This window comes from Pelodiscus sinensis, chromosome 1 (assembly GCF_052426305.1).
Source record: "Pelodiscus sinensis isolate ZL-2025 chromosome 1, ASM5242630v1, whole genome shotgun sequence".
NCBI lineage: Eukaryota > Metazoa > Chordata > Testudines > Trionychidae > Pelodiscus > Pelodiscus sinensis.
Window position 1 is genome coordinate 30,521,146 of NC_143052.1, and position 16,288 is coordinate 30,537,433.

At 43.8% G+C, this 16,288-nt stretch overlaps 1 protein-coding gene across 4 annotated transcripts in view; it reads left to right on the forward strand.

Moving 5' to 3' along the window:
- The window catches only part of CPNE8 (copine 8), a 220,726-nt gene that overhangs the window by 13,256 nt on the left and 191,182 nt on the right, over positions 1-16,288 (forward strand). For 2 of the 4 annotated variants that reach the window (XM_006120408.5, XM_025183253.3), the window contains exon 2: positions 1,773-1,813. The exons of the other annotated variants lie outside the window; for them this stretch is intronic. In XM_006120408.5, the coding sequence (XP_006120470.1) occupies positions 1,773-1,813 (41 nt within the window). The remainder of the gene's footprint in view (positions 1-1,772; positions 1,814-16,288) is intronic. 4 annotated transcript variants of the gene reach the window in all.

Here is a 16,288-nt window from a genome sequence, read left to right on the forward strand (position 1 = left end):
TTGATTTGGAGGGGTGGGGGGAGGTGTAGCTTATCTTGAAGTATATAATTAGAGCAGGGGTGGGGGCACACCAAGATTTTGGAAAGTGGTCAAGGGCCACAATATTCTATGGAGGAGATGCAAGGTCTAGGGTGGAAGATGGACTTAGAAGGGCACACTGGGTAAGAGACTGGGGTGCAGGAGATGTTGTGAGGTCAGATGGAGTTTGGGTGAAGGATGGGGTTGCGACCTGGGTCAGAGGTTTGGGGTGTGTTATTTGGGAGGGGCAGAGAGGATTCTGGCCTGGGGGAGAAATATAGGAATGGGTACAGGATCTAGGAGGGAGTTGTGACTTGGGGCAGGGCAGTGCAGAGGGTTTGGATGGTGACTTGGGGAAGGGAGCTTGGGTGCCAGAAGCAGGCTCTGGCTGGGAGGCGCTGGCAGGCCAGATCCAGCCCACAAGGGGTATCTTGCCCACCCCGAATTAGGGTATAAAGGACATTTAGAGTTTCTTGTAACTCTCTTTGAGGCATCTGGTATTGGGCATTGTCAAATATAGGGTAATAGACTTTGATAGGCCACTCATCTGATCCAGTATGGATCATGGTAATTAAGTTTGAAATTACAATCAGTATGTGCAAAAGCTTCAGGGGGAAGCCGAGTTAGTCTGTACAGGATAAACTTAAACAACAAATAGTCTTTAAAGTGCTACCAGACTAACAAAACATGAAGATGGTATCATGAGCTTTCATGGGTACAGCCCATTTCTTCAGATGGTGTTCATATTAATTTCAGTGGAACAGATTGAGTGACCAAATGCCATTACAAACCTAACATTGGGGAGGGGGGAGGGGGATTTAAGATAAGAGACATGGAAGAGGAGCACTGTTAACCAAAATAAAGTGGATTTTTTTGAGTAAAAATTACAATACTGGAAAAACTTTGTAGCTCTTCAACCTGAAAGAGGAAACAGAGCAGTGTTAGGAGCCTGGGAGAAGAGAAATTAGTTAGTTAATTTCTACATTACCCCACATTTGGGACTAAGGGATGTGAAAAGCAGTGTGCACCAAGGTGCTGTTCCGTAACTACCCAGGTGGGTTCTGTGGGCGCAAACAAAGTTTTCTGGTTGGCACTAATGATAGTTGCTAACAACAGTGAACTGCATAGTTACATAATGACGAATTTGTAGGAAACGTACCCCACATATAGTCAAATCATGAGTTCTCTGTCCAAGCTGTCTTTACTAGAGGGATCCAGTGCCAAAAGACTGTTTTAGCCTTGAAAGATTATGTTGAGCTTATCTTCAGAAGACCTCTACCTACACAAAATAAATGAAGTGTTATCCAAAATCTTGGGAGGCTTTACTTCTAGCTGAAAGTTGAAATAATTTAACAAGCTGTCATGGTGATTTTTGTGAGTTTATTTCAGTTCCTGTGGAACTGTGTGTGTGTGTGTGTGTGTGTGTGTGTGTGTGTGTGTGTGTGTAAAGATATGATCCTAGATGTTCTGCCTCTTTTCCCTTATGTGGTAATTAAGCTTACACACGTCAGAATAATGTGACAAACTGAAAAGCGTGAAGTTCAAGACTGGCAGAATACTAGGTCGGAGTAATTCTGATATGCATAGGAGATGGAGGAGAGCTAATTGTGTCCCCTTAGTTTTTTAAATACTGTCTTAATCATGTCTGCTCTGTTAATTTTTCTGAATGCTAAATCCTTCATTGTTTTTCTTGGAATTTTTCCCTTCCCCTTCCATTTTAGTATCAATGTTACTTACCTGTCTTTCTTTAACAGAAACCTTTTGGACAGAGACACATTTTCAAAATCTGATCCAAGTAAGTAAAAACTCTTCATTATATATGTGTTGTGTGTTTTGCACAAAATGAACTGTAGCATAAAGATGGCAAGTATACCTCAAAGATAATTCAGTCTCTAAATCATTTTAGTTCTTGTCCTTTCAGTGAAGACTTAATGGCTTTTGTCATGTAGACAGATGTATGTTAGAAAGTGGATTGATTTCACCTAGGCCACTGAATAGTCATTGACTGATCATTTTTAGTTACTGCTAGTGTGAGCCACATTTTCAACAAGTGGCTTAGAATTAAAAAGTTCTGTATCCCTCTACCAGTTTCCTGATTTAAGGTTTTTTTTTTAAAAAAAAAAAGTTACTGAAAAGTAAACGCCAAACTTCCTGTCTTTAATATGCGTTTCTTTTTCCCAATCTTTTTCAAGGTTTTTATAAAAAAAAAATTATATACGAAAACTATTTGTTGGGGCACTAGATTGCTATTTGAGGGCTGTTTACAATTAACTGAGAGGAAAGACAAAATGTAGGAAGTCAGCTTTCCACAGAACAATATCTGTGAACATAGTCTTCACAGGGTTTCCCTTTCTAAGAGATTCTTGACTTTGAACAGTATGGATACCTTATACTCTGATTTTTATCACAATTGTCCTGCACTCTGCAGACCACAGAACCTCATCCACTCACTCCTGTGTATCTGGAAACAGGAATCGTTTCTTTAACAGGATTTAGATTGAAAGGGTAGCAACATAATACACGCATTTATGTAACTGATAAAATTAAGGCCTTAAAATATTTATTGTGAGGTCATAGTCAGGGTTGTCTCAAATTCAAAAACTCATGCTTTGGAAAGAGAACCACCTGTGAAGAAGGCCAGTATTACTCACATATTGGACTTCTTACATGGAAAGTCTGATATGTGTTTGCTTTCAGGTCGCAAGAGTTAAAAGCATGCTTTTTATTCTTTCTTACACTTTTTAAGTCTTCTGTAAGCAGCAACTCACTGGACTTTTTCGAAGTACAGAATGTTCAACACTGAATTTTTGGTTCTTGATGGATTACAATTTCAAAGCCTATATTTGAGTCTCTGGAGTTGGCTTCATTGACTAATTCTACAAAGTACTATATTTAGTAATTCGTGTTGGACCCTCCTGGTCTGGCACCCTTGAGACCTGAGCTGTCCCAAACCAGGGAATTTGCTGGACCAGGGGAGGTCAATGCTCCCCTATTTGGCTGCTCTGCTCCCAGGCTTCTTTCCCTTAGGCTTCCTGCCCTGGCATTGGCCCCAGTAACACTGGCCTGGCATGTGCTCCCCGCCCTGCTGCCTCGTGATCTCCCAGAGTTCCTGGCCAAGACAGCCTGGCTGCTGCTGGCCATGCTGCCACATGGTGTTCTCCTGGTTTCCCAGGTTGGGGCCATCCAGTCACTGTTGGGGCCCCACTGCTGCCCGGGGTTTCATGGCTGGGATCACCCAGCCACACCATGCTGCTGCTAGGGCTGGCTCCGCTGCCTCTGGGAATTCCCTGTGGTTCCCCAGTAAGGGATACCCACCTCTACCTGCCCTGCTTTAGCTGTGGGTTCTGTAGCTGGGGCTGTCCAATCTGGCCCCACTGCCATCTGGGGGTACCTGGAGTTCCCAGCCAGGGCTGCCTGGCCTTGCGTTCTCAACTGGCTTCTGTTCATGCTTTTTGATCCAGCAACATCTGTCTCTGGTAGACCACAGATGTTGCCAGACCAGAGAGTCCCAAACTTGAAGGTTCAATCTGTAGTAACCTCAAATTTCAGAACTTAAGCTCTGTCAGTTAAGCCCAGTATTGTACAGATCAAATGATTAAAAATCTCATTGAGGAGGGAACTACTCACTCCACGAAAGATCATCTTCCCCAAATATCAGAATAGATCAAATTTCTTCTTTTATAACTAAACTTGCAAATGTATTCGGTGTTGCTCAGGTCTTTAACGGAAGTATTTTTGTAATAAATGTAAAATATACATGTTTTCAAAGAATACAATCATTGAAAAAGCAAAGGCTGGAGTGAGAGTTTGGGGGTGAGGATGGGTGGTTCAGGGTTGGGTGGTGGTGGTGGGGGGGGGGGTTGGCTGGGTCCACCAGTGTCAGCAAGGGTTGTGCTGCTCTGTTGACAATTCCTCCCAGCACTGTTTGTACCACTGTTCAAATGATTCATTATAAATCCAATTTTTATAGGGAATAATAAACCATAAAGACCATCTAAATCTACTTTAAAGCTTATGTCTAGCAACATGCCAAACATGTAAACTCATTTTTTTTAAATGTTAAAATACAAAATTCTTCTTTGAGATGTGTCCCCGTGGCTGCTCCACTCTGGGTGCTAGTGTGTCCTTGCGCCAGCAACTGGAGATTTTTCTAGCAGTGTCCGCCGTGCATGCACCCTGGCACCTCCTCGTGTCATTGGTGTCCATCAGGTGTGCCTGGCATGGCTCCCTCAGTTCCTTCTCTACTTTCTGCCTGCTCAAAAGAGGCCTGTCCTCCTCAACATCATGCAGGAGGGTCATACTCGCTTATCCATTGCGGACTGTAATGACGTATGTCACTGAAACTGCTGCCCACGTCACAGCCTCAGCTATTGTGACGTGCAGGATATCTTGGCTCTAAGCATCTGGGGTACTGAGGGATTTGCAGCAAAAGGTCGAGGATCTTCCCTTTGAGAAGACCAACTTCTTTGCGGCAAAAATGGATGAGACACTTCATTCAATGAAGGACTCCCACATGACCCTCTGGTACCTGGGCATGTACATGCGCCTCCCCTTCAAGAGAGCCAGATGCAACAATCAAAGGCCCAGGGAACCATACTGACCACAATCCAGGTATAATTTCCATCAGAAACAAGGGCCCTGATGATGTAGACCTCAACATCAACAACATCAAGCCTTAGCATCCCAACCTTCTACATTAAAACAGCAGATTTGAAGGTTTGGTCGAGAGCCAGAAAGACACTTTCCCTGTGGTCATACCATCAACCAATCATTTACAGTTCAACCACTGCCTCCAGCCTTTTTTACAACAATGGGCACAAATAACATCAGACCAATGGGTATTGGAGCTCATCCTGTTTGTTTATTTTATCCCCTGCACTTCCCTTCCTCCCATCCCATCCCATCCCATCCCTCTTCAGGGACCCTTTCACGAGACCCTCCTTCAGCAAGAGGTGCTTCACCTTCTACAGATCGTTGGTACTGGTTCTATGCCACCTGAATTCTAAGGGAGAGGATTTTACTCAACTTATTTCCTAACACAGAAAAAGATCGTAGGATGGAGACCCATTCTGGATTTAAGGAGGCTCAACAAATATGCCACTTACCACCTAGTCAAAATGGTGACCCTTGCACAATTGGTTTTCACCATTCCCAATACCGAGTGCTCCCTTTTGGGCTTTCAAAAGCTCCCAGAGTTTTTTCCTAAACCTTAGCCATCATCGCAGCATACCTTTGTCAGGGAGTCATAAAATATTTCTGTTATGAGATGACTGTCTCTCAAAAGGCACATCCTTCTGAGAGACACAGGACATGGTCAAGACCACTGTGGACCTTTTGCTCTGACTTTAGGTTCCATATAAACTACCAGAAGTCCACGCTCCTACCCAAGCCCTAGAATTTATAGGAGCACGCATCAACACCAGTACAGCCAGAGCAACTCTGCCCACACAGAGGTTCAAGGTCCTATGCATTAAGGTAGCACAGGCAACCTCTACCACAACAGTCTGCAAATGCCTAAAAATTCTAAGCTGCCACAACTTACATTGTCAGGCTATCCAGGCTTCATATGAGATGCTTTCGATCTTGGCTTGCCACACTTTACACTCTGTCCAGAGACCCTCTCTCCAAGACAGTTACCATCCCACCATGTGTCCTCAGAACACTGTGTGGATCCATCCACCAATCTCAGGAGCTAAGTGGCATTCCATTCCATCAACCAGCCCCAACACTCACCATTACAACTGATGCATCACTCATGGAATGGGGAGCCCATCTAGGATCCCTCACTGCCCAAGGTAAATGGTCCTTCACCGAACAAATGTTCCACATCAACTGTTTAGAACCGTTGGGAGATGCATCTGACAAAGTGGGTCTTTGCCCACGAAAGCTTATGCTCCAACACTTCGGTTAGTCTATAAGGTGCCACAGGACTCCTCGCCGCTTTTGCAGATTCAGACTAGCACGGCTACCCCTCTGATACTTAACGTTATGATGGACAATACAACTTGCATGTATTAGTCAACTGACAAGGTGGTGCCCGATCACCATCCCTATGCATGAAAGCTCTCAAACTGTGGAATGGTGCTTGACACCAAATTACCCCTATTGCTACTTACTTCTCGGGAGTACTAAACATCACAGAGGATGCTTTCAGTCGCAAGTTCTACAACCACCATGAATGGGAAAAAGACACACTAGCTCTCAATTACATGTTCAGCCAATGGGATCAACCACACCTAGACCTCTTAATGATGAGAGCCAATTGCAAATGCCACCTCTATTGCTCCAGAGCAGCCTTAGGAAAGGACTCCCTTGGGGATGCTTTTTCCCTCAAATGGGATGCACTGTTACTCTACGCCAGGGGTGTCCAAACTTTTTCAAAGAGGGCCAGATTTGAAGAAGTGAACATGCGTGAGGGCCGACCATTTTGCCTGACATTCTTTGAACCATTAAAATTAAATGCAAATTAACTATTTTATGCAAAGTTTATTGCAAATGGCATACTTTTCATTTCGTCACATGGATGACAAATCTAAACAGGTGTTAAATCACTCTGCCTTTCATATCTGAAGGCCAGATGAAAAAGAAATCCAGGAAGCTGAAATATATGTCAGGAACATTGTAAAGTACATATTATCAACTTTTAAGTTCAAAAAATATGAACAGGAACATAACACCAACTATACATGTTGTGTCCAAATATATTTATAACTGATTTAGACCAACTGACATTAACTGAGATTTTACAATGTATTCATCTCAATTGAAAAAAAAAACTTGCCTACACTAATGTGAAGGGTGAAACTGAGATCTGGACTGCAGCACATAGGCTATGTCTGGTTCAAAGGCAGTGGTTTTGATGCGCAAAATGTCACGCAGGTGAGAGTCACTTAGTCTTGTCCTCACGCGGTTCTTGTTAAAGTTCATAGCAGAGAATGTCTTCTCACACATATATGTTGAGCCAAACAAGCTCAGTATTTTCTTAGCCAATGTTCGAATCTCTTGTAACCGGCTCTTATCCAGTTGGCGGTAAAAGTTCACAAGTGAGAGCTGTTGGTGACGACTGCGTAACTCGCTGTCACAATGCAGCTCAATGAGCTCGAGCTGCAGCTGATCTGGAGCATCATCGGGGTCAACAGAGAATGGAGAGGAGAAAAGGCTGATCTCCTTTTCAATAGCTGCAAAATCCTGAAAGCGCCGTTTAAACTCCCCAGCCAGAGATGCAATGTCTGCTGCATACCTGCTCGTTTGCGCACTGATATTGTCCTGTGGAAAACTGTTCATTATTTCCTGCAACGCTGAAAAATGTATGGTATTGGGCTGTGTTTGTGACAACTGCCTTATGAAAAGTTGCAGCTTTGTCCCAAAGGCTTTGAGGTGTGAATAAAGCTGGTTCACCACTGCATCTTTCCCCTGAAGACTCGTGTTCAGTACATTCAGATGCTTTGTTATGTCAACTAGAAACCCCAAATCAACCAGCCAAATAGGATCAGATAGTTCTCGCATTGGTTGTCCCTTTGTTTCCAAGAATTCTCCGATTTCCTTTCTGAGAGAGTAGAAACGCTGCAGTGCAGACCCCCAACTGAGCCATCTTACATCGTTGTGATATAAAACATCTTCGTATTCAGCCTGGATGTCCAGTAGAAACTGTTTAAACTGGTGGTGGCACAGGGCTTTAGAGCGAATAAAATTAATAGTCTTTAGCACCGGTTTCATAACATGATCATATTTGAGATGTTTAGCACAGAGAACTTGTTGATGAATGATACGAAGGAGGAGGCAAAGCTATTAAACTCCATTGATCACCTTGTTACAGATTAGGGTTGATAATCCACTTCGTTCATCAACCATGGCAGGTGCCCCATCAGTAATAATCCCAGTAACTTTGTTCCAAGGCAGTTTCATGTCATCTATGGCGGAACTAACAGAAACAAATAAATCTTTTCCTCTTGTTTGGTCCGTAAGGCTCTGGAGGTCAAGTAGCTCTTCAGTCACATTCATTTCATCGTCCACCCCTCTCATAAAAATACGCAACTGAGCTGTGTCAGGCTATTGAAAAGAAGTCAAAATCCACTCCTTTGGACGTAAACTGTCTCTTAATATCTGATGAAATCTCTTCAATTCTCCGTGCTACAGTGTTACGAGCCAGGCAAATGTTGGCAAACTCTTGCTTCTTCTCGGGACAGATATTCTCAACCATTTTCATAACGCATTCTTTGATAAAGTCACCCTCAGCAAAAGATTTGCAATTTTTAGCAATTAACGTTGCCACCTCATAGCTCGCCCTTGTGGCATTTTCATTTGACTCACGGGCTCTTATGAAAAATTGCTGTTGTGACATTAAAACAGCTTCAAGTTGCTTCAACTTTTCACTGCGGTCGTGCCCTGTTAGCTTGTCGTATGTGCTATGTCTCGACTGGTAGTGTCTCTTGACATTAAATTCCTTATAAACAGCCACAGTCTCTTGGCATATCAGACAAACACAGTGATTCTGTATTTCAGTGAAGAAATATTCCACTTTCCACCTGTCCTGGAAGCGGCGGCCCTCATTGTCAACTTTCCTTCTCTTATTTACAGTCACCATTTTTTTTTTTAAATTGACCAGAAGGGGAAGGGATCATGTGAGTGCAGTGCCAGAGGTTTAATACACTGCCCAAGTAATACACTGCCCAACAAGAATTCTCTTGCCTTTGTGGCTGTTTGTGGTGAAGTGTCTAATGATGAGCTCGGGCGTGTTCGCAGCTCCACGTGCCTGAGCCCGCCAGGAACCTGACAGTGCGCAGGGCCAATCACAGATACTGAGATATTTCCTGATCTCAGCAGCTGCGGAGTCCATCCCCGCACTCTCAGCCCCAAGGCAGAGGGCCCGCAGGGTCAGAAGCGGGCGGAGAGCCAGGGCACGCCAGCCTCACGGCGGCACGGGGGCAGGGTGAACCCGCAGCCAAGCAGGGGAGCGGGGCTGCGGACGTGCCCTACAGGGCAGGCTCTAGGACAGCGGCGGCCGCCATGGACAGCGGCGGCCGCCATGGACAGCGGCGGCGCGCTGTGCGCGCCAGTTCAGAACAGTGCCGGGGAGCCAGGAGAGGGGGAGGAAGCGGGGGCTGTCCCCACACTCTCAGCCCCAAAGCGGAGGGCCCGCGGGGTCGGAGAGCGCAGGGCACGCCGGCCTCATGGCGGCCTGGGGGCAGGGCGAACCCGCAGCCAAGCGGGGGAGCGGGGCTGCGGACGTGCCCTACAGGGCAGGGTCTAGGACCGCGGCGGCAGCGCGGTCCGAAGCGGCGCGCTGCGCGCGCCAATTCAAAGGAGCACCGGGGAGCCAGGAGAGGGGAGGGAAGCGGGGGCCATATTAAATCCGAACGCGGGCCGCAATTGGCCCGCGGACCGGACTTTGGACATGCCTGCTCTACGCATTATCACTCCTTCCTATGCTCCACAAGATCCTCATCAAAATCAATACAGAATGAGCCCTCTTGAGTCTCATTGCACCAGCTGGTTGAGACAAACATGGTTCCCTTATTTCCACAGAATGACAGTAGCGGATCCATACAGCTTGATGTGGAGAATAGCAGCTGTCAGAATAAAACATTAGGATGGATGTTCTTGTCTGTACAATCTGGATCAACTGATAAGGGAAATTTATTTACTAGCATGCAAGGTATAGTGGGAATTTCATAAGAATGGAAATAATTTAGATTATAGTCAAATTTGTTTTGGGTGGCTTATGAATTTCAAAATGTTGGTATGTTTGTTGTTGGAATATTTATCAATTACCTCTTACTGTTGCTGTTGACTTCTGAAATGATTTTTATTGTTCAATATAAACAAACATCCTAGCTGTATATTTCCTGTTTAAAAGGAAATTTTTATTAGGGAAGAGAGAGTTACTCACCTTGTGAAGTAACGGTGGTTCTTCGAGATGTGTGTCCCCATGGGTGCTGGTGCATCCTAATCATAGGACATTTTTAAATATTTGCAAAATATTGTAATGCAATTGTAACCTATATGCTAGGGTTATAATCTAAGTAACATTGATAACAGGCCTGTATAATGCTTTCTGATGCATTTTTTTTAGTTGCCTATAATTAGGCTTGGTGGAAATTGATGTTGAAATTATAAAAAGAAATTGTCAGGTATAAAATTTTGTTATAGGAAACGAGGGGCAGACAATTATCTAATGTCATCAGACAAGATTCAAAATGTTAAAACTACATAGCTCTTTAAAATAAATGTCAAAACATTGAGAACAAATATCCATACAAACAGATGAGAAATATTTCCAGTTAGTAATCTAAATTTACAAATAGTCAACATAAAAATATTGCTTGAGAATTAACACTGATTTTTTTAGGCTATTTATTCAATGTTTTGACATTTATTTTAATCTGTTTGTATGGTGAGATTGGCATTTACTGACACTTAGGATTTGATTTTTAATCTATTACACGCCTAATTATAACATGGGCAAAATGTAATCCTGTTAGGTTGAGATTTGCATGTTGCGTGTCTTCTAGTGGTTATTGGAAAAATTTCCAAATAGTTCAGCTGCTTTCAAGAATAAGATCAGGGAGGAAATGTTTTATCCATGTTAAATTCATACAGCTGTTTCATTGAGAAACACTGCTGCTTCCATGGGACACCGCAGATAATACTGTACTTAGGCAAGACTCTAGGTGCAGATCCATGCAGAGGGGATCCCTTTACTTCAGCATAAATGCTCTCACAAATGCCTATTCCTTCCTTAGCACCAATGCAAATTTCCTTGCTGGGACTGATACCTGCACTTGAAACCCTCATACCTACAACAGAAACTACTTGCATCTAAGGAATGAGATGAGACACCATACAAATGTACAGCTGGCATCTTACCAGAAGATGTGATTGATTGCTTTTGCCTGATGAAGATGGTTTTCAGGCATTAGCGGGGAGAATAATTATTCTCGGTCTGCAAACAAAGACCTTTGATCCCTTGTTAAACATCTTAGCAATGCAGACCAAGGGGAAGCTAGTTATACCATTGGATCTATTCTTTCAACCTAATGAAGATTATCTGTCTCTTTCCCCCTTCTCATCTCCCCCTGTTTCTATGTGTACAAGATATATCCTGTACCAGCTGAAGGACTTTATATCACTGTACGGTAATGCTTCTTAGAATGCCTGGAACTAGTGTCTCCTTGCCTTTGGCTGGAGGGAGTCTGGTTTGTGAGGGTTTGGTGTTAGTTCCCTAAAGCCAGCAGTCTTTCAAGCAGTCTCCTCTGTACTCTGCCAGTCCTGTCTTTGCCTTGAAGCTAAATGAGAGAGTCATGACAGTCCCTGAGCCCCCACTTAAGTGTTCTTTTGTGATTTTTCAGCTCTAACACCTGCTACTCGCAGAAATCCCAAATCCTCTTTTTTCCCCCCAAAGGAGCAGCATATCTCAGTTTGCAAGTTTTACCTGAAATTAGTACTCCTGTACATAACACAGTGCTTAATCCTCTTGTTTTATAATAAGAAAGTAGACATTCTACTGGAACCAAGAGAGCTGTAAAGAAATGGTCACAATTAAAAAGCCCCCATAAAATGAAAAACAGGGTCTAAACTTATTAGTTGCTTTACTTCTTATTAGTTACCATAGCTATGTGGTAAAAAAGGATTTCCTCTCCACCCCCGCCACCCTGGAAAAGGTATTTTAATCCGTTACGTGGCTGGCTTGCTTTTCAGGAAATAGGATTCAGTCTTTCATGAAACCTCTCTACGAAATAGCCTGTCTCCTCAGGCTGTGTCTAGACTACATCCCTCTGTCGAAAGAGGGATGTAAATTTATAGACACTTTGAAATTGCAAATGAAGCGGGGATTTAAATATCCTGCACTTCATTTGCATAAAGTGTCAAATTTACATCCCTCTTTCGACAGAGGGATGTAGTCTAGACACAGCCTGAGGAGACAGGCTATTTGGTAGAGAGGTTTCATGAAAAAGCGAAATTTTGAAAGTAAAACCACGGTCTAAATGCGGTCTGTTCGAGAACGGAAGGCTTTTTTTTTTTTTTTTTTTTTAAAGATCCTGTAAACCTCATTTAAATCCCCACTTCATTTGCAATTTCAAAGTGTCTAATTTACATCCCTCTGTCGAAAGAGTTGTAGTCTAGACCAGTGGTCTTCAACTTTTTTAAGCACAAGATCACTTTTTGAATTTAAGTGCAATGTAAGATCTGCCTCAAACTCAAATAACCTTGCCCACCTCTTCTGTACCCCTTCTCCAAGGCCCTGCCCCTTCTCACTCTGTCCTCCCTCCTTCCCCCATTCTCCCTCCCTTTCACCAGGCAGGGGCAGAGGGTTGGGGCACAGGCTCTGGTCTTGGGCAAACAGAAGGCTACGGGAAGTGAGGGGAGCTCCAAGGCAAAGGGCAGGAGGGGTGCAGCAGTGGGGAGAGGGGCAGCTGAAGTGCTGTGCTTGATGATAGTTTCTTGGTCAAACTAGTCAAGATCTCCTGTCAGAGGCTCCAAGATCTACAAATAGATCCCAATCTACTGGTTGGTGACCACTGACCTAGACACAGCCTCTGTGAACAGATCCAAAGTGTCTTTCTCCACCTTGTGATATACTGATATCATTGGTGATCCCTTATCTGTCCATAATGTTCCTCTTTACTTCAGGTGGTTTTGCCGTTTATATAATCACGCAATGTCCAGAGTTCCAAAAACAGAGAAGTCAACGCAAAACCAAAGGAAACTAATTAGCTAACATGGGAGGGGTGACTACTTCCTCCCACTTGAATGATACATGATTTCCCTAGTGACTCACTTTTACACAATGACCATAAGGAGATAACTTTGGCTAAATCTACATTGGCAAGATTTTGCGCAAATACTCTTTAACTCAAGTGTTTTTGCATTAGAGTATTTGCACAAGAGAGCGTCTACACTGGCATGTGCCTTTGCGCAAAAGATGTGCTTTTGCGCAAAGGCACCCATGCCAGTGTGGACGCTTTCTTGCGCAAGAAAGCTCAGATGGCCATTTTAGCCATCTGGCTTTCTTGCGCAAGAAATTCATGTTGCCTGTCTACACTGGCCTCTTGCGCAACTGTTCTTGCACAAGAGGGCTTATTCCTGAGCGAGAGCATTATAGTTCTTGCACAAGAAGCACTGATTTCAGACGTTAGAACATCAGTGTTCTTGTGCAATAACTCCCCACCAGTGTAGACAAGCAGCATGTTTTTGCACAAAAGCAGCCACTTTGGCACAAGATCGCGCCAATGTACACACAGCCTTACAGTATAGTTACATTACTACTTAAATATTACCTGTGCTCGTGCCTCAAGATTGAGTACTGATAAATTACATGCTTGAAGTGGAGACCTTCACGTGTTGTACCCTTCATGAGTAAATATACGGTAATCAAAATGATGTATTGGATGAAGTGAGTTTAAGTCTGATGCTATGTCTATACTAGAAAGGTTTGGTGACTTTTGCATGTCAACAGCACTTTCATCCCCAAAACTGAAAACTCACCAAACCTGTGTTTCTGCCACCCTTTGTCTACCTACTATGGCAAAATTGTTGTCTCCCCTTTCAAGAGACAGGGAGAAGCAATATGGGTAAGCATTCCACAGTGCCTGGCATCACCATCAGCACTATGGTAATGTGCAATGTAGTGCTAAGTATTTTGGGAAAGCGGAAAATATCTGGTCAGCAACCTCTTTGCTTCCCAGCCTGCCTGGAGCTTTCGGCTTACTTTCGTGATACTTGAATGACAGTCCTTGCTGCAAACTCCAGCATCTGCTGTGAGGAAATCATGGATCCCAGACTTTTCTCCTATGTTGTGTTCAATGAGCTTAAGACAGCAGACATTGTAGCAGAGCTATTTAGGCAATTAATAGCAGATGATGAAGATTCGGATGTGGATGACAATGTGAGCAACAGTGACTGCTGCAAAGTGGCATTGCACCGGGCTATCACAGATCAGCTGTGCATAATAGAACTTGCTTTTGGGTTAGGGAAACAGCACTGAGTGGTGGGATCATGTTGTCATGCAGGTGTGGGATGAAGATCAGTGGCTACAGAACTTTGGATTGTAAAACAGCCTTTCTGGAGCTATGTGCTCAGCTGGCCCCTGAACTGAGGTGAAAAAACACTCGAATGAGAGCTGCTCTCTTCGTAATGAAGTGTGTTGCCATTGCTTTGTGAAAGCTAGTACCTCCTGGCTGCTACTACTCAGTTGCAAGTCAGTTTGGAGCAGCACTTATGCATGTGTGTGTAGGGCAGTAAGTCACATATTTCTAGGACTGTGACTCTGGGAAATGTGGATGACATAGTGACTGGCTTTGCTGAAATGGGCTTTCCAAACTGTGGCAGGGAAATTGATGGCACATACATTCCCACTATTGTGCCACCCCACCTTGTGTCAGAATCTATTAATCATAAGGGGTATGACTCCCTGGTGCTTGTGGATTACAGACATAAATGTGGGATGGTCTGTAAAGGTGTGTGATGCACCTATGCTCAGAAAGAGTGGCCTATACAGAAAGCTGCATGCTGGGACTTTCTTTCCAGACCTGAAAATTATAGTGAGGTATGTGGAAATGCCCATAGAGATTCTAAGTGACGCGGCTGACACAAAATACATTATGTATTTATTTTGTGTGGGTTGTCACAATAAATTTAAGGAAACCTGGATCACCTCTTTTTTTCTTATCTTTCTATCAGGATGTTTGTTGATAAGGGTTATGGGGGGGGGGAACCTCACTGGTTTTAATGTCTAGCTGACAAAGTCACAGCTGCTTTCATAGGAAGTGCAGTGTACTGAAGGGGAAAAACACTGTGAAAATGTGTGTGGGCAGTCAGTTATGAGGGGGGGTGGGTTCATGTGAAAAGAGTTCTACATGTGCTGTCAGGAGACTGATTCTGTATGCTTTGCATCTTGATAGGAGACTTCATCTCATTTTGGTCTTTCATGAGCTTTAGCATGTGCTCAGTGACTTCTTGCATCTCCTTAGCTTTTTTTTCCCCCTCCCTTTTCTTTGTTTTGAAGCTTTGAATGGTGCAACACATCCTTGACCCGATACTCCCTTGTCCTTTGAGTTCTTTCCTTAGATGGAGTCTTTCTGCTGGTGAACATACCTGTTTTCTCAAGGTGTAGCCTAGAAAAGTAATCAACAATGGAGTCTCTGTACTATTAATGATAAAGATTGTAACATTTCACTAACATCTCAACAAAACTGGCCACTTTTCTTCTTATCTTAGAGGCGCAAACAGATCTCTCCTGACTCTCTGATCATAGTGACTTTGAAAGGTGGGAGGGAAGAGATGAAGAAGAGTTGGGCATGTATCCCCAAAAAGTACAGACCACATTTGTGCAGCATGTGTATATGGAAACAATCTGCAACCATCCTACACTTGTCCACTAGCTGAGATTACTCTGGCCAATCTATCCCTGCTGGAAGTCAATAGGCAAACTTGGGCTCAGTTTCTGAATACTCTTTATGCAACCAAATTCTGTGCAGCCTTGGTTCTGGCAGCACAGTATGAGGAATGGTTTGGGAGAATCCTACCACAGAAGTGAGGCAATGATAGCCGTGCTATGGAATTGCTGAGAAAATTAATTAATACATAAGGCAAAGCTTCAACATCTCTCAGCAAGAGTGTATTAATAGCTCTGTGTACATTGCTACTCTGTTCATAATGCAGACCCAGGCAGAGTTTAGCCTGCTCACAGAAATACAGCCTCCAGTTGCCCTGTGTTTTCTCCCTCACTGGTCCTCACCCTCCCTGCCCCAGGCTGCAAGAGCCACTTCCTGTCCACTGTTGCCCAACCTCACCGTGTTCCAATACACAGCAACTTACTGCCCCATGCTGCCACTGTCCCCTCTCCCCTAGCTGCACTAGAGGAGAACAATTTGCTGTTTGCACCCCATTGCACAGCAACTTACCCTGCATCTCTTTCCTTATTTCATGCTTCATGTACAGTTGCTCAGAATTGTCACAAACATCAGGATTTGAGAACAATTCCTCGTTGCCTGGTGCACAACTGGATTGAGTTACAATTCCTCATCTGCTTCCACCTCTTCATCAGTAACTTCTGTCTGCGGGATAATTGCTGTTTCTGACTGTGTGCTATGGGAAATATCTACCCTCTCCTTGGGTGTGGACAGGGTGTGTGTGTCCATACTCAGGAGTGCATCTAGTTCTTTACAAATATGACATGCTTTGCTTCCTTCATCTTCTGGTACAACTTTTGGAGTTCTTTTTATTTTGACTCTGCATTGCAGGGTGTCTCGCTCATACCCCTTCTCACACA